At 54.9% G+C, this 27,937-nt stretch overlaps 1 protein-coding gene and 1 long non-coding RNA gene across 7 annotated transcripts; one reads left to right on the plus strand and one right to left on the minus strand.

The window, feature by feature from the left end:
• Positions 1-4,952: 4,952 nt before the first annotated feature.
• Positions 4,953-20,595, minus strand: PRSS22 (serine protease 22). 6 transcript variants are annotated; one of them, XM_085018087.1, is made up of 7 exons: positions 20,248-20,595; positions 9,123-9,239; positions 8,537-8,563; positions 8,043-8,214; positions 7,543-7,817; positions 5,967-6,124; positions 4,953-5,438 (listed from the first exon to the last, which is right to left on the minus strand). In XM_085018087.1, exons 1-7 carry the CDS (start codon positions 20,507-20,509, stop codon positions 5,139-5,141), a joined length of 1,311 nt encoding a protein of 436 aa, XP_084874213.1. In that variant the 5' UTR covers positions 20,510-20,595; the 3' UTR covers positions 4,953-5,138. The 6 variants fall into 6 exon arrangements, with proteins under 6 accessions (XP_084874213.1, XP_084874212.1, XP_020942405.2 ...); XM_085018086.1 differs by having other exon boundaries at positions 7,543-7,820; XM_021086746.2 differs by lacking the exon at positions 20,248-20,595 and having other exon boundaries at positions 9,123-9,260.
• On the plus strand, positions 16,328-20,582 carry LOC146404591 (uncharacterized). Its single transcript, XR_014841077.1, has 2 exons — positions 16,328-16,998; positions 17,484-20,582. It is a non-coding gene; the product is annotated as an uncharacterized LOC146404591 (long non-coding RNA).
• Positions 20,596-27,937: the final 7,342 nt, after the last annotated feature.

A 27,937-nucleotide genomic window follows, 5' to 3' on the forward strand; every position in this document is an offset into this window, starting at 1 on the left:
GGCTACAGAAATCCAGGATAAACGGGGGAGTGGCTGGGATGGCGTGGGAAGAAGCAGGCAGAATTGGACCTGTTTTGAAGGTACATAAGAAACAATAGGATGTGCTGATGGCTTGAATTTACAGAATAAGGGGAAGAGTCAAGGAAGCCCCCACATTTATGTGTTTTTAATTTTTTTTTAGGGCTGCACTGGAGGCATACGGAGGTTCCCAGGCTAGGGGTGAGATCAGAGCTGTAGCTGCAGCCACAGCAATGCCAGATTTGAGCCGTGTTGTGACCTACACCACAGCTCAACAGCAATGCTGGATTCTTAACCCACTGAGCAAGGCCAGGAATCGAACTTGCATCCTCATGGATGCTAGTCAGATTCGTTAATCACTGAGCTATGATGGGCACTCCCATGTTAGGGTTTTAAAATCATTCTCATGGAGGTAGAATTTACACACAGTTAAGATTCACCATGTTTAATGTATAGTCCTACAAGGTTTTTTTTTTTTTTTTTTTTTTTTTTTTTTTTTTTTTTTTTTTTTTTGTCTTTTTGCCTTTTCTAGGGCTGCTTCCCGTGGCATATGGAGGTTCCCAGGCTAGGAGTTTAATCGGAGCTGTAGCCGCCATCCTACACCACAACCACAGCAACTCAGGATTCGAGCCTCAGGTCTGTGACCTACACCACAGCTCCTGGCAGCACCAGATCCTTAACACACTGAGCGAGGCCAGGGATCGAACCCTCAACCTCATGGTTCCTAGTTGGATTTGTTAACCACTGCGCCACGATGGGAACTCCAGTCCTATGAGTTTTGATAAATTCGTCCAGTCATGTAACCATCCACCACCATCAAGATACAGATTCCGGGAGTCCCCTGGTGGCTTAGTAGGTTAAGGATCTAGGGTTGTCACTGCTGTGCCTCAGGTCACTGCTGTGGCACAGGTTCAACTCCTGGTCCTGGAACTTCCACCTGCCACACGAGTCCAAAAAAAAAAAAAAAAAAAAGGCCCCCCTGTCCCTTGGTCCCTTCCCCCAGCCCAGCCCCGGGCAAACACCGATCTGCTCTCTGTCCCTGCAACTTTGCCTTCTCCACAGCATCAGATAAATGGAAACACAATATGGAGCCTCTGGATCCGGGCTTCCTCCTCTCAGCATTGTGTGCTTTGGAGTCGCCATGGTGTGTGTGTGGCGCGTCCCTTTTCGTTGCCAAGAAGTCTGTGGACTGGATGTGCCTGTTTGCTTATCCACCCATCAGCTGGAAGGCGGGGGTTGACTCCAGCTCTTGTCCATTCTGAATAAAGCCGTCATAAACAGGTGCAAACAGATCTCGTGTGCGGACGTGCTCTTCTCTCTCAGACGATCTCAGGAGGAAGGTCGCTACGCGCGTGTTAACACGTAAAACAGTCAGCATGTTGTCACAGGGCTGGTGCCACACCGAACGCCCCCCAGCAACGCATGGGCATTCCAGTTGGTTTGCATGCCCAGCGTCACTTGATGTTGTTAGAACCCCGAGCTTCTCGAAGTGACCAGCTGGAAGTGAGGATGGCTGCCGTGTGCTGAGCTGGGGAGTTCTGTCGGGGGAGCAAGTGTGGGAGGGAATGGTGGGGTTCACTGGGGGTCGTGCTCCAGTTCGGATGTCCAGTTCTCCCTCTGACGCACTGGCACTCTGCCAGTCGGCCTGGTGTCCGCGGGTGAGGTCTAAGGCTCAGGTTTTGAGGATCATCTCACGGGCCCAGGCATCATTTCAATGAGCAACTTTGCGATGCTATGAGCACGACCGCCTGGGCACGGGTGGCCAAGCTGAGTGGGGAAAAGCCATTCTCTGCTCCTCCATGTGAAACCAGGCTGCCCAGGCAGTGCGGGGAGCTTGGGAAGATGGTGCCCTTGGCGTGGAGATGGGTGAGCTCGTAAGGGCACCACCAACAGAGACAATGGTGAGACTCCTTGAGCTGTCTTCTGGGCGGTGGCACTGACTGGGAGACTTCGAGCAGGAAAGGGAGAGGAAGGAAAGACTTGCTCCAGAGGCCACCTGAAACTACCTGGGGCCCCCTCTGAAGGTCCAAGGTTCTTGTGGTCAGGTATAAACCCAAAGCCTTTATCTGACCTACTGTTTCCATGACAACAGCAACAAAAAATTTCTGTACAAAACCCAGAAAGTTTTGTATAGGAGTTCCCGTCGTGGCTCAGTGGTTAACAAATCCGAGTAGAAACCTTGAGGTTGCGGGTTCGATCCCTGGCCTTGCTCAGTGGGTTAAGGATCCAGCGTTGCTGTGAGCTGTGGTGTAGGTTGCAGATGTGGTTCAGATCTTGCGTTGCTGTGGCTCTGGTGTAGGCCGGCGGCTACAGCTCCAATTCAACCCCTAGCCTGGGAACCTCCATATGCCACAGGAGCGGCCCTAAAAATGGCAAAAAGACCAAAAAAAAAAAAAAGTTTTCTATAAATCTATTTTAAAACGGAGAGTTTGGAGCCGGTATATATATCTGTCACAAAGGCATTTAGCTGTAGTAAAAGCAGGTTTGACCAACAGTAGCTTAAAAGCACACAGAAGGATGGAGGTGGCTGTCTACAACAGGGGCAGCTTCTCAACCATGTCCTCACACTTGCAGCTTCTGAATCTTTGTTCACGGCCAATGTGGCACATCCATTTGTAGCCTCATGGTGACAAGATGGCTGCTAAAGCTCAGGCATCAGGTCTGCATCCAAGGCTAGAAGAAGGAGGAAGGTGGGAAAGGACAATGCCATCTGAATATGTCCCTTTTATCAGGAAAAAACAAAGTCTTCTCAAGAAACCAGCCATCAGACACCTGCTTGCACCAGACCTTTGCCAGGGACTGTGGACGGGAGTGTTTAGCTTTGCAGCCTCTGCGGTGGAAGCAGCAGCAGAGAGCTGCTGAATGGGGTCTGGGCTTAGTCAACCACATTACACCTGATTTACACGCTTGTTCTGGACACAGAGTGGAGGCAAGCTGGCCGGCCTCTGGCAGCGTGGGTATCAGGGTGGCGGAAGGGCTAAAGATCCAAGGAAGGAGGGTGGGGAGGAGTGGGAGCCCGTCCTCGCAGCCCGTGACTGAGGTCGTAGGGGTCACTGTGGCCAGATGGCCCCACCCTGAGGGCTGGGCCACGTGGGAAGTCAAAGGTGAGACATCTGCCCGCCCCTCCCCAGCACTTGCCCTGGAGGAGAGAGAGCTGTGCGGGTCTCCATGTGGCCTTGCCCCCAGGCGCGGCTCTCACCCCTGTGATGCCAGGGCTGGACCCCCATCCCACTGGGGAGGGGTCCTTGGACATCTCACACTGAGCTTCCTCGGGCCAGCGGAAGGTGCCCTGGGCTCAGGGGCTCCCCAGAGGCTGATTGCAAACTCAGAAAACGCAGCCTCACCTGAGTGTCCTGCATTTATGGGGTGACTTTTCCGCCCCAGCAGATGCTGCTCGGTGTCACCCCCTCAGGGGCTTCTGTCAGGACGACACCGGAGGCAGAGGGGTGGGGCGTGGAACAACTGAGACACGGGGAGCCAGAGACTCAGGGAGCCAGAGGGACAGAGACAGAAGGAGTGGAGCGCAAGTCCAGGAATGGGACGTGGGGGAGTGATGAGCAGGGGAGGGCCTGGGGACAGAGGGAGCTGAGACAGGGAGAAGGGCAGCAGATGGGCAGGAGCAGGGGGACTGAGGCCAGAGGAGCAGGAGGGGACGCGGGAGGAAGGGTGACAGGTAAAGAGGGAGCAGGTCACAAAGGGGAGGGGCCTCAGGTGGTTTCGGGGTGAGCAGGAGGCCGGGTTGAAGTCTGGGCTTTTGTTTTTATTTTTGTCTTTTTAGGGCCACACCCTCGGCACAGGGAGGATCCCAGGCTAGGGGTCGAATCAGAGCTGCACCTGCCGGCCTACACCACAGTCACAGCCACGCGGGATCCGACTATGATCTACACCACAGATCACGCCAGATCCTTCACCCACTGAGCCAGGCCAGGAATTGAACCTGTGTCCTCGTGGATATGCGTCAGATTTGTTTCCACGGAGCCGAGACAGGAACTCCTAGAGTCTGGTTTTTGAAGCCCACCCCCGCAGTATCAACTATGATCTGGTCACAGTCGATCTGGACGCGGGGAGAGTGGGACTGAGTTTCAGAGCAGTCCTCCCAGTAAAGGCCGCCCAAGCAACCGAACCCCTGGCACTGCCTCCTCGGAACCCTCACTGACCGGCTCGTGTCAGAGACCCTGAGGCAGCCGCGCATCTTCTCGCTCCTTCTTACGGCTGAGCCTCCTTGTCTTCTGCCCTCAGTTAGAATAAATCCTGCACATACCTGTCAAACCAAGTACAGCCCAGCCCTCTGTCTGCACATTCACCCGTCCCCGGGGAGCCCAGGTGGGCTGGGACAGAGGCCCGGATGCGGTGGGGTGTCCGGGGCCCTGGGAGGGAGGCAGGGCTGGTCCAGGAGGCCAGAGGCTGGGCTGCAGAGAACAGGAGGTGGGAAAGAGGAGCATCAGCTGGTCCTGGGAAGGGCAGGAAACCAGGCAGGTCCCCTTGTGGCCTGGGACGTGGGGTCAGGTGAGGTGACCTGCTGTCTCATTGTTTTGCTCCCTCCTCCCTGGGGAGAGTCACAGAATCTGCCATGAGTCACCCCTGGGGTGACTCAGCTCCTGGGGTGCAGCGGCCCTGGCTGCCTCCACCAGGAGCCAGCAGACTCTCATGTGGGTGGCCCTGCTCGGGGCCAGCCAGCCCCATCTTGGAAACCCAACAGACAGGCTGGGAGCCTGGACCAGTTCGGCAGCCTCCAACCCCGGGGCCTTCCGGGTGGCAGGGGGTTAGGAAAGAGCAGTGTGCATGTCAGAGGTCAGGATGTGGCCTCCTGGGTGGGCAGGAGCCCCGGGTCCCTGGCCAGGCCACATCCGAACCCATAACCTGTCTTCTCCCCTGTTAACACCAGCCGCACCCCTGCTTCCCAGTGTCTTCGTCCCCGGGGGAAGAATGGGAACTGGGAAATAAATAATTTATTGAAATCGGAGGAATAAATAAGACATGTGGGCGGGGTTACAAGTAACTGTAAAAATCATTAACAGGTATATACACACACAGGCCTCCCGGCCCGGCCTGGGGCGGGGCCTCCCCGCGAGGCGATCCGGCGCCGGCACGCGGGCGCCCCCCAGAGGTAGTCGGCTTTTTCACAAGGAGGAAGCGCCGCGCGGTCTCCTGGCAGCTCCCTGACCCCGATGGTCCCTGCCCGCCCCGGGAGCGCGCCGCACCCCGGAAGCTCGTCCCCGGCGCCCTGCGGGCCTACTGCCCTGCGCGTGCCCGCCGAGCTGCACCCCTTGCACGATCCTCTGCACCCAGGAGCGGTGGGCGGCCAGGCTGATGTAGACGCCAGGCCGGTTGCGCTCCGCACAGCCCTCGCCCCAGCTGATGACGCCGGCCAGCAGCCAGGTGCCCTCGACTTGGCACATCAGGGGGCCCCCGGAGTCGCCCTGTGGAGAGGAGGGAAGGTTAGGGACCCGCGCGGGGCAAGGGGCGAGCAGAGCCCAGAGCCCACAACCACCGCGAGTGTAGGCCTTTTCCCTTAGCGGGGGCGCGTTTCGGCAACCAGGGGGGCTGGGGCATCGGAAGCCACCGGGGCCGCAAGGGCGAGAAAGGACACACAACCCAGGCTTCGTGCTAGACCGTCTCCCTCTGCCCTCGAGGAAGGCAGTGTTGTGACTTGCTTCACAGGTGAGGAAACCGAGGCTCAGAAAGAAGGAAAGTGTCCCAACCCCGCTGCCGTGCTGGCCATCACCCTGGCTCGCCATGCGCCACCGCGGTGGCCGGGCTGGAGCTGGCACCCTCGCGGAGGATGCCAGTGCCCCGGGAATGGGGTCTGGCACACCGGAGGTGCCCAAAGGCATGAAAGGCAGAGCCGGGCGAGGCTGGGTTCTGCAGGCATCTGGGGAGAGGGTGCCCCGCGAGGGGCGAGACAGCTCCCGGGGGCAGAGCTGGGAGGGAGGCGGCGGGGCGCTCACCAGGCAGGCATCGCGCTGCCCCTCCAGGTAGCCGGCACACAGCATGTCCTCCGTGACGGCCCCCTCCCCGGTGCCCTGCCAGTACAGGCGGCTGCAGATTCCGGAGTCAATGATGGGAACCTTCAGCTTCTGGAGGGTCTGGGGTCGGGGCAGGGGCACTGGGAGCAAGAGAGAGAGGGTCAGGCTTGGAGCCCCTCCTCCCAGTGGCCTCAATCCCCTCCATTCCCCTCAGCGGAAGTGCTCAGGTTAAAGGAATCCGTGCTGCTGGGCTCCCCCACCACGCTTGCGAACTCCAGGACTCCACTCTGGACCTACTGAATCTGAATAGGAACACGCACCCTGAAACGCCTCTGGATCTGGATCTTTTTTTTTTTCCCTTTTGTTTTTGGGCCACACCTGCAACATATGGAAGTTCCCAGGCTGGCTAGAGGTCGAAGGTCAAATCGGAGCTGCAGCTTCCGACCTACGCCACAGCCACAGCCACACCGGATCCTTAGGCTGCTGAGTGAGGCCAGTGAGCAAACCCACATCCTCATGGATACTATGGGTTTGTTTCTGCTGAGCCACAATGGGAACTCCCTGAAACTCTTCATCTTTAGTGAGATTTCGGATGCCCACAAGCTGCTTAGAACCAGTGGTCCAGGCTTGTCCCATCTCAGGCACTACTTTAGCCGGCCTGGGGACTGCTACCGACGAACGGCCACTCAATGTGGAACATTATCAGGGCTTGAGGAGTCCTCCACGCTGGAATCGGGTCCCATTTTCTTACACGTGTCCTTTCTTAGTCTCTCCGTATAACTGAATCCATATACCACTGCTTCTCTGCTGCTCACTTCATCTAATCCGCTTTGTGTTTCTAAATGATGTTTCCCAACCTTCAGACTCGGTTTCCCAGATTTGTTCTACCATTAGGGAGATGGCATTTTTCTCCTGCAAATTTTCCCTGCAATTGTGCCATGACGCCACTAGGCGGCGCCTATTCCAGACTTCCAATCCGAAGGCTCTCTGTCTACACCAGGCTCAGCTGGGTCCCCTAGAAACCTCCTCTCAGAGCATCCTGTATCACTTCATAGCTCGGTTGATCTGTCAGTTTTGCCTCAGAACAGAGCCAAAGATACCTTTTAACTAGACGTGATCCAAAGCTGTCTGCCCGTGGAGTTCCCACTGTGGCTCGATGGGTTAAGAACCCTACATAGTCTCTGTGAGGATGCGGGTTTGATCCCTGGCCTTGTTCTGCAGGCTAAGGATCCAGTGCTGCCGTGCACTGTGGTGTAGGTTGCAGACGTGGCTCAGATCTGGCACCACTGTGGCTGTGGTGTTGGCCAGCAGCTGCAGCTCCAATTGGACCCCTAGTCTGGGAACTTCCATATGTTGCAGGTGCAGCAGTAAAAAGAGAAAAAGAAAAACTGTCCTCCTAGCCTCCTGTGACTTCACATCTCCGGGCTGCAGCCTGTCTTCTGTCTCTGTCCTGCTCTGCCTGCAGCCTCTATCCTTTGCCGCTCATGGCACCTCTGTCTCCAAGTGTCCACTACCCTCTGTCCCCACCCCCCAACCCCCTAGGGGGAAGACGCCGCACCTCCATCATGGATGCTCCCCCAGCCGGCAATCCAGCAGTCAGTGCCCGGAGGGAGCCGGACGGAGGAATCGGGCAGGCAGATGGGCAGGACACGTTCCGAGAACTGGATGGAGCGCTCCAGGTGCACCAAGGCGATGTCGGCACGGGAGCCCTCCTTCCAGGAGTACACGGGGTGGGGCTGCACCCGGGCAATACCCACCTCCTGAGACCTCGGGCCTGGGTTCCCCAGTTGCCAGGCCCCAAGCAGCACAGAGAACTGGGCTAGTTTGTTCAGACTGCTGGAAGGAAGAGGGAGGGGTGGCATCAGGGGACGCACAGGTGGCCAGGAAGGGTCTGGGAAGGGTTCCCCAGGAGCAGCAGGCGCATGAAGGCGCTGGAAGCAAGAGTGGCTTCTGGGCAGAAGCAGGGATGCCCCCAGTGGGCCCAGATTGGACTTGAGGCCTGGAAACCTGGGCCATGTGGGGAGCCTGGAGTCTGGGGAGGGGACTGGCCATACGTACCCTTTGAAGCAGTGGGCAGCTGTGACCACCCAGTGGCTGGTGAGCAAAGAGCCTGCGCAGTGGTGGGTGCCGTTCTTCTGGATGCTCACGACCCAGGGCCACTCAGCATCCATGCTGTCCTCGCCGCCCACGATGCGGTTCAGCTGCTGGGGCTTCCCACAGGCTGGGGGGCCTGGCAGGGGAGGGGCCGGTGTGACCTCCCCTGGGGCACGGTCCCCTCCCTTCCAGCTCCCCCTGCCTCCTCCAGCGCTTAGGCTGTGCTCTGGTCCGAGCAGCCCCCATCCTCCCCCCCAGCCCTCCCCGCTCTGGCTGGCCAGACACTTGGTTCACTGTTCCCTTTACTCTGGGGCCACTTGCCCCCTCCTGGGCCTCCTTTCCTGCCTGCCTTCCTCTCCAGCTCACCCCCCTCCAGCCCCTGGACAGACAGACACACAGATACTGCCCTACCCTTCAGGCCGCCTCCCTCCCTGTCCGGGAGAGCAGCTCCTACTCACCAGTTGTCTTGGCAGCGTCCGGGACGGCTGAGGACGAGAGAGAGGCAGAGTCAGGCCGGCACAGGGCCCCAGTGCCCGGCACCCTCCCCAGGTGCTCGGTCCCAGGGCACCTCCAGGCCACCCTGGGCGGGGCACTTTCTGAAGCCTCCGGAGGGAGGGCGGACAGACATCTCAGGCCCTCACCGTAGCGGCGGCCATACCCGCCCAGCAGCTGCCTGTCCAGCCCCGGCCCCATGCCGCCCAGCCCGCCTGGGGGGGCGAGGGACCAGCGTCTCCCAAGGGAGGATGAGAGGGACCACCCCCCAGGCCCAGGCCTGGACGCCGCTGCCCCAGCAGGATAGGCGGGAGGGATGAGGAGGTAAGCAGCCCCCGACAGAGCCGAGACGCTGGGCACTGTGTGCCAAGCCCTGCCCTGTAGTGGCGCCTCTCACGGGTGGAGGCAGGTGAGGCTCAGAGCAGTCAATGCCAGCGGTGGGGAGGAGGGGGGAGAGCACCGAACAGCTGACAGGGCCCTGGATCCAGGCACAGCCCGGGGGAAGGTGCTGGGAGGGCAGGGAGGGAGGGCCGGCAGGTCCTCAGGACTCACCTGGAGCGGCCAGAAGCAGTAGGGCAGTTAAGATCCAGAGGCAGCGCCCCCTCGGGGCGGGGTGGGTCTCGGGAATCTCCATGGCAGGTGGGAGCTGCCGACAGGAGTGCTGGCTCCCTGCAGGCCACCCAAGGTTTTATGGAGGGAGGCGGAATGCCGTCGAACCAGTCCCCCAAGTGAGTGGCTCAGTCTCTGCCACCCCTGGGCTGTAGGTCACAGGGAGGGGGTGGGGCCTTGGGGAGGAAACAAGCCGCTAAGGGGACTGGGGGCCTGGGGGTGGAGCTCTAGCTGGGCCCCTTTCCTCAGGCCTGGACCCGGGGCTCCGGCTCTGCCTCTGGAGGGGCAGGCCAGGCCTTGACCTTGACTTGGGGTGGAGGGTGGGGCGGGGGCGGGGCAGAGAAAGGTCCCCCTGCAGCCTGAAAGGGAGGGGCCTAGGTGGGGGAGGAAGGTGCTCAGACCCTAGGGCCGGGGTCGCAGGGGCAGAAGGCTCAGGGGAGGGATGCTGGGGAGATGGGGCTGGCAGGGGGCTGCCCCAGGCCCGGTAGCGGCTCCCATGACTCAGCGGGAGATCTGGCCCAGCCAGGGACTCTGGATCCCGTTATCCCTCTTCCCGGAAGGCCATGAATCAGGCCCCCAGTGGCCACCTGTCCTGGGGCCACCTTCCTGTGGGCCCCATCATCACTCAGAAGACTCACCTCTCACCTGGGCTCCTGGAAAGGCTGGGCGTGGCAGCCAGGTGCCGGGGCAGCTGAGTGATGTGGCTGCCTGGGGAGGGCTGGATGCTGTCTCCCACACCCCACCTCAGCCCCTGTGCTCCCGGGACCCCCGGACCCCCCCCCCAAGGTTAAATGGCTACTAGGCAATGCTGCAAGGGAAGCCGCCCCCCCTCAGAGCTCCCCCCTGCAGGGTCTGCACCCGCACCCCCAAAGCAGGAGGAGCCAGCTTCTTCCAAGATGGTCCGTGGATCTCAGCCCCGCAATCATTTGAGTGACAAACGTCACACTGGCCCTCGCTGTGCCCAGGAAGGGGCACTTAGTGAGCCAGGCATCACCTCGTTTAACCCAAAAATCCCTTATTATTCCCATTCTGCAGATGAGCAAACTGAGGCTGCCTAAGACAGTTAGTGACTCACCCAGGGTGCCCCAGCTGGCGAGTAGAGGAGCCTGGATGTGAACCCCGATTCTAGAGAAGGGCAACTAGACTGGACTCAGGGAACCTTGAGGGAGACTGCAGGGAAGCTGCCCAAGGCAAGGGGCACTTCGAGGGGGGGGCAGCAGCAGCTAAGCAGAAATGCCAGCTGGGTGGGGGGAGGGGAGGGAGGGTACCCCCCCACCTGCTCTCTGTCCTGCCCGCCCCCCGCCTGCTCTCTAGCTTTTCCTGCCATGCATACGGCCTGGATCACTGCGCAGGCAACCCAAGGGGCGGGCACGGGTCCGGAGATGTTACTGTCCTCCAGACAGGGCAGGTAGGAAGCGGGTCCCAAAGGGAGGCATGAGAATTCATGTGTCTTTTCTCTCAAAGGAAGTCGTGGTCCCTCCATTTTGTTCCTGCTTGTCTGGGACACCCTCCTCCATGCCCCTTCCCTCTTCAACCAGTAACAATTTGTTTCAAATTATCCAACCAAGAAGAAGGCGGGCCCTGACCCGGCCCATGGGAAGGGGACAGATATGCCACCCGTGTCAGGGATAAACGTGGGGGGGGGGGTCTTTTCTTTGCCTGCACTTTCTGAGCACCCGCGCCCTTCTGCAGAAGAAAGAGCCTTGTCGAGATCTCCCTGTGTTCACGTGTCTTACTTTCCGACACTGACGTTCCGAGCCAGAGTCCCTTTTCCCAGCACAAGGGCCCAGGGGAAACCAGCAGGTCCCACAAAGCCAGAGAAGGCATCAAGAGAAGGCATCAGAGAAGGCACAAGTCCCGGGAAAGAGCCCCCAAGACCGGCTCACTAAGGGAGGGGAGACCCAGGCAGGAGTCAATCCTTTTTCAACAAACCACTCACTGAAATGCCCACTATGTGCCACTCCCAGGCTGGGCATCACGGCTGGGCATCTCTTCACCTGGGCAGGCGATGGATGGGCGGCCCGCCCTGTCCGCCACTGTCCTGTGGCCCTGCCAGGCCCTCTTAGGGCTGGTGATGAATGTACAGGGAGGTGGGGATGACAGATGGTGCTGCAGAGGCACAGCAGGGAAGAGAGAGCTGCTGCAGCTGGCAATGCCCCATCCAAAGAAGTGACTCACCCCTGCATTTGAGATGTGGGCTTGGGAGTCAGGCAGATACCTGATGGAGGCATCTGCGTATCACGCAACCAAATCTACCAGCCCCAACTGCACAACAGCCATGAACACACTGAAAACACCCTGCCCTTGGGGCAAGGACACCAGGAGACAGAATCAGCATCAGTGAGTAAATCACTGAGTCTAACAGTGATGAGGTAGGAGGGGAACCCCAAGCAGGAAGGGGCTCTGGGGACGGAGGGGGAGGAGGGGTGGGCGGGTGGGCAATCTTTATTTGGCCGTGCTCACGGCATGTAGGGACTCAACCTGCACCTTGGCAGGGACCCAAGCCACTGCAGTGACCATGCCAGATCCTTAACCACTAGGCCGCCAGGGAACTCCTGGGGGTTGGCAATCTTAAATCAGCAGCCCAGCGCACTGCACAGCTTAGCTGAGGCTTGCAAGAGGGGCCACCTGCAAGAGCAAACTCACAGGCTGGCAGGGGCTGGGCGGGGAACTGAGGTTAGTGCCTAGGGGGAAGGAGTCTGCAGACGGCGGGTGGGGGGGGTGACGGCTGCTCGGCATCACTGTTCGCGATCCCATGGAGCTGTACGCGTGCAAATGGTTACAATGGCAAATCTTACATATATTTCACTACAACTAAAAAATGGAGGAAAAGATCCAAACGTTCACCTTCTGCGCTTCGGAAGCTGTGGCAACGCTGGGCCCCGCTGCACTGAGTGGCCTGGTTCCGGCACAGACCTGCCCACCTAGCCGCCCTCAGGGATACTGGTCAGGGCACCTAGTCTGGGCATTTCCTGCTCTCGGAGGGCAGGGCCGGGGACAGAACAGGTGACTCAAGTAAGTTCCCAGAGCAAGCAGAGCGCTGCAAGGTGCCAGGGAAACAGCAGCTCCTTCTGCCAACCTGGGCCTCCGTTTATCCGTGCGTGCAGAGGGCCAGTCGGCACGGCCATGCCTGCTCTGCTGTTCACAAGCAATGTTTTCTGGGGCACTGATGCTTGGCCTCTCGGACACTGCAAGATACTGCTCAGCAGCTGGCATCCTGTCACCTTCCTGCAGGGACATCTTAACACATGCCTAAACTGGTCCGGGAGCGTGTATGTCACTTGGGCTCCCTGTGTCTTGGAGACCAGGGTGGACTTGGCCGCAACCCCATCCCAGGTCCCAGGGCAGCTCAGAGCCCCCAGACCTCACAGTTCCCTCTGCCTCAGCCCGGGCTCCTCAAGGCCCTCTCTGCTCTGCTCACCCCAGAGCTCTGCTCTCCCTTCCCTCGAAAGGCAGCCTGGTGCTGGGGCTCACCGGCTCCCTCCCCCGCCCGTGTGGTCCAGGCATCTCCTGCCCCCTGCTGTCTCCGCAGGACTGAAGTTGAGCATCCCCCACATTGCCCAGCCTTCCTCTCCGTAGCATTAGGGGTCCCTCCTCCCTGGTCCCCCCTTTGAACCCATACTCCCAACACACACACAGCCTCCCTCTGCAGCACCGCACCGCTGGGGACCACGCTGCGCTGCTGTCTGACTCTTTGAACGCTGGACTCCTGGGGACCACGCGTTAACTGTGTGACTCTACACGTCTTCATTCTGGTTGATGTCTTTCGAGAATAGGGCGCCTCGTTAGTGCTCATGGTCCACGGAGACCTTCAGCACTTCTTTTAACTGCACTTACACCTGGAAAAGCCCCCTTTCCTGCATGGCCTAGAGCAGCGTCCAACAGTCAAGCAAACTGCCCTTCTGCCCAGGACGAAGGAGCTCTACTCCTTCTGCAGCCACTCTACTCCTTCTACAGCCACTGAGATCAGCCTGCAAGGACTGCGCTTCCTCTGCCCAGGAATCAGAGAGGCGAGGGCCAGGCTGGGGAGGGCAGAGGGGGGAGGGCGCACGGGGCGAGCTGCCTTGCTGGGTGCCCATTGCTGGCAGCCTGGGCCCCTTCCAGCACTCCTGGTGACTCATCAGTGACTCAGATCTAAGTCATGAGGTCAGAGGTCATGGCCAAGGGCTCAAGGAGAGGAAGTGACTGACTGCACAGTATTAACTGGTGGGGGGGGGGCAGGTGCAGAATGAGGGCCCCCAGTTCCAGAGGAGAGCTGGGCACTGAGCTGGGTCTGCAGGTCGCCTGCGGGGTAGCTTCTAAGCCATGCCCTGGCCATGGGCCAGAGAGGAGGCATGGAGGGACCAGCTCCAGCAGCCCTGGCGCAGCCTCCTCCCTGTCAACCCTCAGGGAATGAAGGTGACTGCGCCCATGACAGCTAACAAGCAGCTGCTGGCTAAGTCTCAGTGTGGATCTTTCTCCAGCAGGAGGACAGACAGCTCTGGGGGAGTCGCCAGCAGTGGGCACTGGGCTGCCCCTCAGTACCAGGGGCCTGAGGAGAGAGGCCTCCACTTCAAGACGCAGGCTGGGTGCTGGGGACATGCACCCGCAATGGGCACCTCAAACTAGGGAGTCCTGAGATCCCCTGGCACCCACCTCCCCCGGGCTCCCCGCTCAGAACACGGTCCCACAGTCCACCCAGGCGCTCAGGCCGAATGCCTGAGAGTCAGCCTCGCTCCCGCCCGCGGCCAACCGAAAAGGGCAAACCCCTCCGTACACAGGACACCGACACCAGATGTGTGGGGTTTCCACTGAGCAGTTCTCAGTTCTCTGCGGATACCAACAGGGGTCCTACACGCTCATGATGCTTTTTTTCTTTTTGGGCCTCGCCCTTGGGATGTGGAAGTTCCCAGGCCAAGGACCGAACCCACGTCACAGTGGTGACAACACCGGATCCTTAACCTGCGGTTCCCTTAAGCAGGGAACTCCGCCCTAAACTTAAACACTGACACTAATGGGTTGGGGCAGACCCTGCAGGTGGAAGGCTTGGCGCCCCAAGACTCCCCTCATTTCAGAGGCCGATCACCAGTGACAGGTCCTCGGGTCACCCTCACTTCTGTCCGAAATGGCTATACATTGGGAGTTCAGGAATCCCCAGGTTCAAGAATTTGCTCTAACTACACAGAACTCAGGGCAACACTTCACACTCACCAGCTCACATGACAAAGGCCACAGATAGACGGCCAGATGAAGACGCCCTCGGGGCCAAGTCCAGAGGTGTCCTGAACACAGGGGCTTCTGTCCCCGTGGACCTGGGGGGTGTGCCACGCCCCACACACGGGGGTGAGCACCAGCCTGGAAGCCTTCCCAGCCCCGTGCATGAGGGACCCTGCCAGAGGCTCATCATGTGGACTCGCTACCTTATCAAGTCAGTCTCTGGCCCTCCTCCCTCCCCTGAAGACCAGGGATGCGGCCGAAAGTTTCCAGCTCCCAACCACGGCTGGTCTCTCTGGTGACAGGCCCCATCCAGGAATTGGAGAGGCCACCAAGAATCATCTCATTAGGATCAAATATGCACCTATCACCCAGGAATTCCAAGACTTTTAGGAATGGGGGGTGGGGGGCGTGCAGGGAGACCACGATATAAATATTTACAGCTTAAGTGTCTGACATTAAGCTTTTGGTTACCAAGGCAACCGCTGCAAAGACATCCATCTTGCATGAACACATCGCCAGCTGTGGGACGAAGCTCCCAGCTGACAACTAGATCGGGAGCCAGGAGGCCCCACCCATGAAGGTCCCCTTTCAGACAGCCCTGGGTGACCTTGGTAATGTGACCATTGCAGTCACCCCACTGTTGCCTTCCTGAGCCCAAATCCCCACTCGTTGGTTTTAAAGCCGCAGATGAACCGGAAGGAAGTCCCCAATGTGGCGCAGCGGAAATGAATCCAACTAGTATCCATGAAGACGCAGGTTTGATCCCTGGCCTCACTCAGCGGGTTAAGGATGCAGTGCTGCTATGAGCTGCGGTGTAGGTCACAGAAGGTGGTTCGGATCCCACGTGGCTGGGGCTGTGGTGTAGGCCAGCAACTGTTGCTCCGATTGGATCCCTAGCCTGGGAACCTCCATGTGCTGCAGGTGCGGCCCTAAAAAAACAAATAAAGAGTGCTGGCCTCCCCACACTTGGACCCCGATAGGGGCAGAGACCCTGTCCACGCTCCCCTCTCTACCCCGATCTTGCTGTGTGGCCCGAGGGCGTGCCCATGAGCCTTCCAGGACCTATGAGTAATAAATCTGGTTTTTTTCCAAAGTTTCCTGATGGTTGTTGCTAGGGCGCGTCTTGCAGTCACAACCACAAGGGCCAGTCCAGCCACGCATGTCTGCAGGGGCCTCGCCTGCGTTCTGGGGACCAGGAGAGGGCCTCAGGCAGCCCTGCCGCCTGCTTTGCCACTGACAGGCTGAGGCTGACACAGCAGGACTTCTGATTTCTCAGTATCCATCAGCAAATCATGGTGCTTCCAGCCTGAACAAGCACGGGACAGCCCAGCCTTCTCTGCACACAGCTCGTCAGCTCTCCCGCAGGGCCCCCGGCTCCCCTCCAGCCCCCTCTCCCATAGCAACCAGAGATGTTTCACAAAACACCAACTGGGTCATGGCACCTCCCAGTCAAAAACCTCCAGCCGTGATAAATAGCAGAGTCCTACCATAGAGCACAGGGGACCATATTCAAAATCCCGTGATCAACCGCAATGGAAAAGAACATGGAAGAAGAACATTTGTATTTACATAACGGAATCGTCGTGTTGTACTGCAGAATTTTTTTTTTTTTTTTTTTGGCTTTTTAGGGCCGCACCCTCGGCAAATGGAGGTTCCCAGGCTAGGGGTCAAATTGGAGCTGTAGCCACCAGGATATGCCACAGCCACTCCAGATCCGAGCTGCATCTGCGACCTACACCATGGCTTGCAGCACCACCGGAACCTTAACCCACTGAGCGAGGCCAGGGATCGAACCCGCGTCCTCGTGGATGCTAGCCAGATTCATTTCTGCTGAGCCACGATGGGAACTGTGTTGTACAGTGGAAATTAACACCACGTTGTAAATCAACTAAACTTCAATCAACAAACACACACGACACTAGCGGACCCCTCTCTTTACGCTTATGAAGGCCCAGTTGGTTAAAGCACTTGGAACAAGCAGCCGAGATGGCTGGACATCCTCCCTGGCGCCCATCCCACAGGGGCGTGTGCCCGTTTGTCCCCGTTGAGGCCTGTGACAGCTCTGCGGAGACGAAAAGTCAACTGACAGAATATTGATGGTACTGCCAATAATTCCTGTTGCTGGAAGAGCAAGTCACATCCCACCAACGCAGCTGCTGTGCCCATGGCACTGCCACAGGCCATCCTGTGTCTTGCAAAAGCTGATTCCAAACACTGCCTTTTGCTCACAGGGCAATGACCAGCCCTGCGTTACTAGCAAATTGATTTCAGCTTTCCTGACTTCCCATGCAGAAGTCTCTTCCTCGGATTCTTTTTTTTTTTTTTTAAGGGCTGCACCCTCGGCACATGGAGGCTCCCAGACTAGAGGTCAAATTGGAGCTATAGCTGCCAGCCTACACCACAGCCACAGCAATGCCAGATCCTTAAGGCCAGGGATTGAATCTGCAACCTCGTGGTTCCTAGTCAGATTGGTTGCCACTGTGCCACAATGGGAACTCCCCTCAGGTTCTTTCTTGAAACAAGTTTTAACATCTTGCCGGCTTCCTCCTTCATTAAGATCTTCGCGGAGTTCCTGTCGTGGCGCAGTGGTTAACGCATCTGACTAGGAACCATGAGGTTTCAGGTTCGATCCCTGGCCTCGCTCAGTGGGTTAAGGATCCAGCGTTGCTGTGAGCTGTGGTGTAGGTTGCAGATACGGCTCGGATCTGGCGTGGGCTGTGGTTGTGGTGTAGGCCAGCGGCTACAGCTCCAATTAGACCCCCAGCCTGGGAACCTCCATGTGCCATGGATATGGCCCTAGAAAATACAAAAAGACAAAAAAAAAAAAAAAAAAAAAAAAAAGATCTTTGCCACATGCCACTTTTATATTTATTTAAAAGTCCTTCTTCTACCTTTTGGGAAAGTTACACTTTTAACAGCGATCATAGCCACAGTGCTTGGAATGCACTGGCCCCACGTCTGTTGAGCCAACGGATCACACACGGCCAGCTGGCAGACGCAGCTGCTAGCTAGCAACCAGAGGAGAGCCAGGCTTAACTGAAACTCACACGCGGAGTTCCCATCGTGGTTCAGCAGAAATGAATCTGACTAGCATCCACGAGGACACAGGTTCGATCCCTGGCCTCGCTCAGTGGGTCAAGCATCTGGTGTTGCCATGAGCTGTGATGTACGTTGCTGCCTAGATCCCGCATTGCTGCGGCTGCAGCACAGGGCAGAGGCTACAGCTCCAGGCTGACCCCTAGCTTGGAAACTTCCATATGCTGCAGGTGTGGCCCTAAAAAGACGAAAGACAGAAAGAAACTTACATGAAATAGTTCACAACTTTCCCTCTATTAATAAAACAGGCACAGAGCCTGTTTTCACCCTTTTGATCTCATGGGAATCACGCTGCTACGTTATTTCCATCTGTTTTCTCAATGTAATTTACTATCTGCCCATGAGAGTAAACTCTTCATTCACGTTACTAATACCAACATTTATTCCTTTTACTGCCATACTTAATCCTTCAGTAATCTTTGTAAATCTTTGAAATCGTCTCTGATCATTTCCTCAGGTTACATTCTTAAGAGGGAAATTTCTAGGCCAAAGGTTATAAACTTATTACGGTGTTTCTCAAATTTTGTTTTTGTCTTTTTAGGGCTGCACTCGCGGCATATGGAGGTTCCCATGGGGTCCAATCTGAGCTGCAGCTGCTGGCCTCCACCACAGCCACAGCAACGTGGGATCCGAGCCGCATCTGCAACCTACACCACAGCTCACAGCGACACCAGATCCTTCACCCACGGAGCCACAATGGGCACTCCCTGTTACAGCTTTTGACGTGTCCTGTCTTTTCTACTCTCTTTTCTCAAGTAGTGTAGTGTTCTTTCCTCTCTTTACCATGGAAAAATAAAAGGCTAATATTTCCGCTCCTGTCCTGGCAGAGTTTGGAGTCCATCTTTCTCGCCCTAGAGGAAAGGAATTGTTTTCCAGCTGCCAGTGACTTGGTCTCAAGGCTTAACCTGCCCTCAGGTGTGCGGGAAGGAGCCGAGGAGACAGGAAGTGCTTGAGCCGGGAACAGGAAGGAGAAGGAATTCCCCCGTCTGCTCGAAGGAGCACAGGAAACCTGGCAAAGTTCCGTGTGCGGGCACTGCTCAAAGGCTCAGGAGCCCCGAGGAGCACAGGCTTCACGTGCCAGGACCTGGGAGTGTCCAGAAAGGACCCATTTGATCTGAATCTGCCCCACGCCTGCCCTACACAGGGCTGTGCTGCCAACTCCCTGCTTGTCCCTCACTTCCACAGTCCCTCTCCATGGCAGATATCCCGCCGGGACGCTCTGACGGGCCCAAAGCAAATGTCAACCTACAGGCTGTAAATATCTGCCTCCTTGAGCCCTGTTGCCCACCTGTTCCACCCCTCCCCTAAGGTAGCACTTAAAGGGTTAATGCCCATTGAGACAGGGGGCCCCATAGGGTCCCTAGCCAGCCTATTCAGATTGTTTCCCGCCTGTAAAGAACTTGATGTTGAATATTTTTGGGGTTGTCCCCGGCATCTGTCTGGGGGTGGGGGGGGTGGGGGCGGGCAGGCAGTGCAAGAACTGACTCAACAAGCCCCAGATTCCCTGAGTGGGATAGTGGTTAATGTCGTCTTCATCTCTCTTGCTTTCTCCCAGCCCTGTGGGTCTCTCCCAACGTGCTTCCTATGGGCCCCGTCTCTCACAGCTGTCCTGGATCCAAAATGAGCAGGGCAGCCCACACTAGTAAGGGCTGACACTGCTCCAGAAGCCTCTGCACCTCCGTCCCCACTGCTGACTGCCACACTCATCACGTGACCTCACTTCCTCCTTATTCTGCCCAAAGCTTCGTTCTCCCCACCTACACGAGGAAATGAGCTCAGAGAGAGGAGGCGCTCGCCTCATTCACGTGACTGGGAAGTAGGAAGGCCAGGAGGCAAAAGCACCGGGCCATTTAAGGCCTTGATGAGCCTGGAGCATTTGTAGCCCTGAAGTCCCCACCACACGACATCAAACACGCGAACACGCAGCTCACGGGGTAAATGCAATGACCTCGCAACTACATGCTTTGAGTTGCGGTTGGCCGGTGAACCCAGTTGTTTTGGGGCTGTTAATAAACATCTATTCATTTCAATTTGGCAGCTCCCTTTTCGGATTTGAGAGTAAGAATTTTTTTTTTCAGGACGCAGACACTTTGAGAAGGCCGACTGTGCTGTAATACTGCAAGGAGACAATAGGCTGAAACCCTGGCCTTCACCAGGCATGCCCGGCTGCTCCCCCAACCTGCAACACGATCCCCATTTTACATACAAGAAAACCACATCCAGGATTCCTTTGGATGCAAACAGCAGCGGACTGTGACTCACCGGCTGAAGCAAAATAACATGTCTGTATTACTGTGAGTTTACTATTCCAGCAAACACCTGCCCAAGAAGACAAAAGGTGCAAATAACTTCACTCCTTGACTTCAGAAAAAGCCACCCCACACCACACAGATTTTTAACAAGCAGCGTCAACTGCTGAAGTTCCAAGACTCTGAAACCCTCATCTCTCTGAGGCCACAAACCCTAAACCACCGGGACCAACAATCCTAACCTGTATAACATGATGCTTACCCAATCCTCATTAAGTCCCGCATCCGACCAGACCCCCCAAACCTCACCATCTCAACTCTGACCTCCCCACCAAGGGCTCTTTCAAGACGGTGCTCTCCACGAGCAAAGGAAGCAATGAACTCAGCTTTGTCTTAGCAACAGGTTGTTTTGACGGTATTTTCAAGGAGCCAACATCTGACCAGGGGAACAGGACCAACACGGTGGGCCGAGTCCAACCAGGCCGGACGCGGCGCTGGAGTAAATCTCCCTAGAGGGTGGGCACTACCTGCCGACGGGAAAGACAGGGCACAGACGTCTGGGAGCCAACCAACAGTCTGCTGCAGCAACCCAGGCCCAGCAGGGTTAAAGGCCTTGCCAAAGGCCACGCAGAACGCCGGCAGAAGAGGTGGGAGGAGAATGCAGGCGTTTCTGCCAGCGGGGCATTGCCCGGCCCGCGCCCGCACCGGAAGCCGGGGAAGCCTCCTCCCGGCTCTCCCGGGCGCTGCTGCCTCAGGAGGAAGCTCTTGTCCCTCGTCCCTCCGCCTCATCCAGCTCGAGGAAAATATAATTGCCCGCTGATTAATTAACTCCCACCACCTAATGACCTCGCTCCGGAACTCCAGCCGGCGGAAGCGCGGTCTCCGCGCGGGGCATGCCGGGAAGGCGACGGCCGAGCCGACTTCCGGCCGCGGAGGCTGCCGGGTGGGGGCTCCGCGCGGTGGGCGGCCGCTTAGGGGCGGCAGGCTGAGAACCTGGGCTTTTCGGACTAGGGCTTGAGGTCGCGTGCAAACCCGCAAAGGCGGCGCCTCTTCTCCGCCAGCCTCTGCTAGCGCCCTCCGGGCCTGGACGTTTTTGAACTAGAAGGAATTCGTCTCCGTGGTCCAGGAGCAGAGCGGGCGCCGCAGACCCCAGGGACCTCCGCCTCCATCCCCGGTGGCCCATTGGACTGTGTCTGTTGCGCCCCAGTGGCCATGGGGCGGGGCGGGGGGGGGAGGCGCTCGAGCCGGGCTTTGCTCTTCCCCGCAGAGCCCCATTTCTCCTTTCTTTGCCAGCGCCTAACCGCCTCGTTGGAGAAGTAAAATCACCAAAAATGGGAGGAGGCAATGTGTTCAGGAGTCTTGCGAGCTGGATATTGAATAATTCGTTATTTGTCTGAAGTCCATTGTTAAAAATTGAATTATATAAACCTCGATTTATATTTTTAAAAAAGCATATACTCAAAATCTACCACTTCCTATTTATGTTCTTGAGGGTTTTATGTCTGTTATGTCAGTAGGGTGGACAAATCATGCAGTGGTGTCCTACTGTGCATTTATTTCTGACCGCACGTTCCGTGATCACGTTGGTAGCTTGACATCGCCATGAAGGGCGATGTTACACCATAGACACTGGCAAACTCTAGAAACCAGTTACCTCGCCGCCAGTCAGATATTCACCAGCCCTTGTGTCACGCCCTGGTAGGGTGGGCAGGGAACAAGTCCCATGTTTTCTGGGGGCCAGCCCAGGTCCTGACCATGATGTCCAGCGAATGAGGGAGGGAGGGAGGAAATATGTGCTGAACTGGGCTTTGTCACTTCACCTGAGGACAGCTTGCCTACCTGTGACCCTAACTGTGCCGCTCTCGACCTTTTCCCAAAGGACCTAATAGTCCCGACTGCATGGCCTGCAAGGCCTTGAATGCCAACAACCAAAGTCGTTTCCCTGGTGAAGGTCAGCCAAGGAAGGATTTTTGAGTTGAGGGTGATAAGAGTTCACATTTTGCTTAAGGATAAGAATCAGCCCTGTGTGCAGAACAGGTTGAAGGGAGGAAGGAATGGTAACCAGGAGACCAGCCCATTCATTCAAGACTTGATTCAGCACTCAGGACCTGTGAGGGCCGAGATGCAGAGATGGATGCAAATCCCAACTCCAGGGCTCCAGGGAATTCAACCTTACAGCGCAGGAGAGAGTAAACTGACAATTCCTGTGCGTGTGACAAGTGCTTTGAAAAAGGCAAGCCAAGGTGCCAAAGGGTGACTCATTCTTTCTGAAGGAGCTGCCACCCAGCCCAGACAAGTGAGGCTTTCGGTTCTCAAAGGAAGAGGGGTGGGTCCCAGGCTGAGAGAAGGACCCAGGCAGAGACCTGGGAGGTTTGGCTGGAACAGTTGGGAAAAGGGAAGAGTGATGGGAAATGGATCTGGAGAAGCCTGGTTCTCACAGGCTGAGTGGGAATGCTCAGCCTGGGGACAAAGAGCAAGTCCTGACAGAGTCAGGGGATGTTCTGTGTATTTTCCCGTCATGAGCTCCAGGTCTGCAGTGACACAACAGTGCAGCCACATCTCCTACCTTCTGTGACCCAGCCAGCAAGGAACCCTGATTCTTGGTGTGACTGAAGGCTTCTGACTCCACACCTGGCCCACGCTGCTCTCTCCACTGTTTTTTTTCTTTCTTTTTATGGCTACACCTGTGGCATACAGAAGTTCCCAGGCTAGGGGTCGAATGGGAACTGCAGCTCCTGGCCAACAGCACCGCCACAGCAACACCAGATCAGAGCTGAGTCTGCAACCCACACCACAGCTTGCAGCAATGCCAGATCCTGAACCCACGGAGCAAGGCCAGGGATGGAACCTGCATCCTCATGGATACCAGTCAGGTTCTTAACCCGCTGAGCCACAACAGGAATGCCCAAAGCTGTCTTCAAACAAGCATATTCATTCTCTCTCTCACTCACACACACACATACACACACTCCATTTTGGAAATTTTATACAACTTTATCATCTAGTTGGATGTCTGAGCTCAAAGGCAGTCCCCCGAGATTCTTTTTTGAAAAACAATCTATGAGTCAAACAAAACCCAAAACTGCCTTTGAATAGCTTTTAATTCTGATACACTGAAATTTTTAATTTTCAAGATGTTTGTGTTTCTGGGCTATAAATATATTCTACATTTTCTTCCAATATGTTTCTATAAACATCACATTTTTATGGATGCTATGAAGTGTGGGTATACTATTTTCCAAATATATTAGCTAGTTTTTTTTTTTCAGTGACATTGAATCATCTTTTCATTCTCTGCTGATTTGAGGTGACATCGACCTAAAATACATGTGTGTGTGCGTGTTAGGGTAAATTTAATTCATGTATCTGTTGAGGTTTGACCAGGGAAGCAGAACCTCAAGGAGCAATATAAAATAAGGAATTAATTGTAGAGATCAGATTTGACATGATTGCGGGCGTAGGGAAGAAGTCCGAAGGCTGGCTGCCTCTTCAGCTACAACTGCTCAAGTCAAAAATCCGAAAATCCCAAAAAAGTTTGGGGTGAAGCAAGGGAGAGTGAGGACAAACTGGAACCACATCTGTCATGCTCTCCCTTCACCCTTGATCACATAGTGACTTGCAGAAGGAGCTGGTGCCCACTCTCACCACTTCTACTCAATATAGTACTGGAAATCCTGGCCAGAGTAATCAGACAAGAAAAAGAAAAGAAATCAGCGGCATTCCTGTCGTGGCTTAGTGGTTAACGAACCCGACTAGCATCCATGAGGATGCAGGTTCAATCCCTGTCCTTGCTCAGTGGGTTAGGGATCTGGCATTGCCTTGAGCTGTGGTGTAGGCCGGCAGCTACAGCTCCGACTGGATCCCTAGCCTGGGAACCTCCATATGCCATGGGTGTTGTCCTGGACAGACAAAAAGACAAAAAAAAGAAAGAAAAAAATCAAAGGTATAAAAATCAGAAAGGAAGAAATTAAATTCTTTTTCAGAGGACACAATCTTTTTTTTTTGGCCATGCCTGTGGTGGGCAGAAGGTCCCCAGGCCAGGGATTGACCTGTGCCACAGCAGCAACCACACCACATCCTTAATTTGCTGTGCCACAAGAAAACTCCAATATAATCTTATATATAGGAAATTCTGAAGACTTTGCCAAACATCTGTTAGAACTAATAAATGAATTTACTAAAGTGCAGAATACAAAACCAACATTAAAGATTAATTTGCATTTCTATAAACTGACAATGAGCTATCTGAAAAAAAGAAATTAAGGGAGTTCCCATTGTGGCCCAGCAGAAATGAATCCGACTAGGAACCGTGAGGTTGTGGGTTCAATCCCTGGCCTCGCTCAGTGGATTAAGGATCTGGCAATGCCGTGAGCTGTGGCGTAGGTCACAGATGCAGCTCAGATTCCACATTGCTGTGGCTGTGGTGTAGGCCAGGGGCTATAACTCCAATTGGACCCCTAGCCTGAGAACCTCCATATGCCACAGGTATGGCCCTAAAAAGACAAAAAAAAAAAAAAAGAATAGTCCCTTGCCTTACACTGTATACAAAAAAATTAACTCAAAATGGATTAAAGACTTAAAGACCTGAAACCATAAAACTCCCAGAAGACGACATAGGTGAAAACCTCCCTGACATTAGCCTTGGCAACGGTTTTTTTGGATTTGCCACCAAACAAAAGGACAACAAAAGGAAAAATAAACAAGTGCGACCATGTCAAACTGAAAATCTGCACAGCAAAGGAAACAATAAAAAAGGTTAATTAATTTTAACTTTTTTTGTTTGTTAGTTTGCCACAGGATAGAACATGGCTTGAGGTGAGATCTCAGTTCCTAGACCAGGGATTGAACCCTGGTCTGCAGGGGTGAAAGCACAGAGTCCTAACCACTAGACTACCAGGGAACTTCCCTTTTTTTTTTTTTTTTTAAGAATATACAAAGTTAAAAGGCAACCTAATGGAATGGGAGAAAATATTTACAAAGCATACATATAATAAAGGAATGGTAACCAAAATGTATAAGGAACTCACACAACACAATAGCAAAAAAAAAATAAACAACCCAATTTATTTATTTGTCCTTTCAGGGCCACACTCTCGGCATATGGAGGTTCCCAGGCTAGGGGTCCAATCGGAGCTGTAGCCACCAGCCTCCGCCAGAGCCACAGCAACACAGGATCCGAGCTGCGTCTGCAACCCACACCACAGCTCAGGGCAACGCCAGATCTTTAACCCACTGAGCAAGGCCAGGGATCGAACCTACAACCTCATGGTTCCTAGTCAGATTCATCTCCACTGAACCACAACAGGAACTCCCAACAACCCAATTTAAAAACAGGCATAAGGGAGTTCCCGTCGTGGCGCAGTGGTTAACGAATCTGACTAGGAACCATGAGGTTGCGGGTTCGGTCCCTGTCCCTGCTCAGTGGGTTAACGATCCGGCGTTGCTGTGAGCTGCGGTGTAGGTTGCAGACGCGGCTCGGATCCTGCGTTGCTGTGGCTCTGGCGTAGGCCCGTGGCTACAGCTCCGATTCAACCCCTAGCCTGGGAACCTCCATATGCCGCGGGAGCAGCCCAAGAAATAGCAACAACAACAGACAAAAAGACAAAAAAAAAAAAAAATAGGCATAGGACCCAAGTCGACATTTTCCCCAAGAAAGCATACAATGTCAACAGATACATGAAATCATGGGAGTTCCCATCATGGCACAGTGGTTAATGAATCCGACTAGGAACCATGAAGTGGCAGGTTCGATCCCTTGCCTTGCTCAGTGGGTTGGGGATCTGGCATTGCTGTGGCTGTGGTGTAGGCCGGCGGCTACAGCTCCGATTAGACCCCTAGCCTGGGAACTTCCATATGCTTCGGGAGCGGCCTTAGAAATGGCAAAAAGACAAAACAAAAAATAGTACTACCATAGGATCCAGAAATTCCACTGCTAGGTAGACATCCAAAGGCAATGAAATCAGTACAAAGACACCTGCACTCCTCAGTGTGCTGCAGCTCTTCACAAGCTACGGAAAACCTGAGTCTCCATCAGCGGATAAAGGGATCAAGAAAACACAGTATAGGAGTTCCCACAGTATAGGAGCTCCCATGTGGCTCACTGGTTAATGAACCTGAACCCATGAGGACGTGAGTTTGATCCCTGGCCTCGCTCAGTGGGTTAAGCATCCGGCATTGCCATGAGCTGTGGTGTAGGTCACAGATGAGGCTCAGATCTCGCGTTGCTGTGGCTGTGGTGTAGGCTGACAGCTGTAGCTCCAATTCAGTCCCTAGCCTGGGAACTTCCACTTTACAGGTGCAGCTGTAAAAAGAAAAAAAAATTCTCAGCGTGTGCGCGTGCGCACACACATGTGCGTGGGCGCTAACCACCATCACTAGGAGGTGGTGTGTATGTTAATTAGCCTGATGACGGTCAACATCTCACAGTGTGGACCTAAAGAAAATCATCACCTTGTACACCTCAAATGTATACCAATTTTTTTTTTTTTTTTTTTTTTTTTGTCTTTTTGCCTTTTCCTGGGACCGCTCCCGTGACATGTGGAGGTTCCCAGGCCAGGAGTCGAATCGGAGCTGTAGCCGCCAGCCTCCGCCAGAGCCACAGCAGCTCCAGATCCAAGCTGCGTCTGCAACCTAAACCACAGCTCACAGTAACGCCGGATCCTTAACCCACTGAGCGAGGCCAGGGATGGAACCTGCAACCTCATGGTTCCTAGTCGGATTCGTTAACCACCGAGCCACGATGGAAACTCCAAGTATATACCAATTTTATTGGTTACTTATACCTCGATGAAGCTGGATGGATCAGTCAATTAATATCATAAGAGAGAAAGAAGGGAGAAACAAACAGTGGTCTAGCGAAGGTTTATCTATTCTCATATTTTGAGAGGAAAATCAAAATTAGCAGAGAAGCGAGTCTACTCACTGTCCCGGAGTAGGTATTAGAGAAACCAGTTTCACTTGCTTCTGGATCCTGAGAAAGAAGCGACAGGACACATCCGTGTGACGTCTGCCCTTGTCCTTCCATCAGCATCTTCTTGGTTCATACAGGTTTTCGCCACGGCCCTCAGCAGACTCTCTCCCCAGGAGCTCCCGCTGTGGCTCGGCAGTAATGAAGTAGCTCTTGAGTTTGATCCCTGGCCTCGCTCAGTGGGTTAAGGATCCTATGTGGTTGTGGCTGTGGTGTAGGCCAGCAGCTGCAGCTCCGATTCGACCCCTAGCCTGGGAACTTCCATGTGCCGCAAGTGCGGCCCTAAAAAGCAAAATAAATAAAATAAAATAAAATCACGTGTGATTAGTTGGATGCTGGTTCAGAAGAGTGTTTGGGGGCAATATTTAAGCACATGAATATCAACCAGGGGAGAAGGGTAGAGTAATCTGAAATCAACCGCATGTACTGTGCGAAACAGGGGGAACATTCCTTGTATTCGGGATTGTTTTTTTTTTAATTCAGCCCAGGCCTAATTAGGAAGATAAGTGCCAAGTGTCAGATTGGTCAACTTGCATTTAACAAGTGGCTTTTCAAAATGGATGGACTGTTTTTTCTCTTATCTGGGTCAGAGTCTGGGATAAATTATGGGTATACCATGTAAAAATATTCCTGCATAACCAGTGAGGCACAGAGTGTGGGGTGTCTTCTGAGAAATCAATTCGTCAAGCTCCTAATGAGATACCAGTTACTGGGAATTTGGTTTGAACACATAGGAGGCCCCAGTAACAGATATAAAATATGAAAGTATTAACTTTTCTTTCTTCCTTTTTTTGGCCATGTCCACAGCACGTGGAAGTTACCGGATCAAACCCGTGCCAAAGTGGTGACAACCAGGTTCTCAGGTTAGGGGTCGAATAAGAGTTACAGCTGCAGGCCTACACCACAGCCACGGCAATGCTGGATCCTTAACCCAGTGAGCGAGACCAGGGATCGAACTTACAACCTCATGGTTACTAGATGGATTCGTTTCTGCTGCACCACATCGAGAACTCCCGTCTTTTTATATTACTTTAACTTTTTACGGCTGCATCCGTGGCATATGGAAGTTCCCAGGCCAGGGACTGAATCTGAGCCATAGCTGCGACCACAGAGCTGGATCCTTTGACCCACTGCACTGGGCCAGAGATGGAACCCACCTCTCTGCAGGGAACAAAGCCCCTGCAGTCAGATTCTTAACCTGCCACACCACAGCGGGAACTCCCGGGCCTCTATTATTTTATTTATTTATT

Source organism: Sus scrofa, chromosome 3, assembly GCF_054392235.1.
Source record: "Sus scrofa isolate SSC_HxYL_T2T_F1_AM1 chromosome 3, Sscrofa_HxYL_maternal_Yorkshire_Landrace_v2.0, whole genome shotgun sequence".
Classification (NCBI taxonomy): Eukaryota; Metazoa; Chordata; class Mammalia; order Artiodactyla; family Suidae; genus Sus; species Sus scrofa.

What these genes read in the sequence shown, in the direction of transcription:
- PRSS22 (XM_085018086.1), bottom strand. Translation starts at nt 20,509, where the DNA reads ATGAGGCGGAGGGACGAGGGACAAGAGCTTCCTCCTGAGGCAGCAGCG. An exon ending in ACTGCTTCTGGCCGCTCCAG is followed by an intron (nt 8,564 to 9,122) that starts GTGAGTCCTGAG and finishes TCTCGTCCTCAG; the next exon opens with CCGTCCCGGACGCTGCCAAG. An exon ending in GGCAGCGCGATGCCTGCCTG is followed by an intron (nt 5,439 to 5,966) that starts GTGAGCGCCCCG and finishes TCCTCTCCACAG; the next exon opens with GGCGACTCCGGGGGCCCCCT.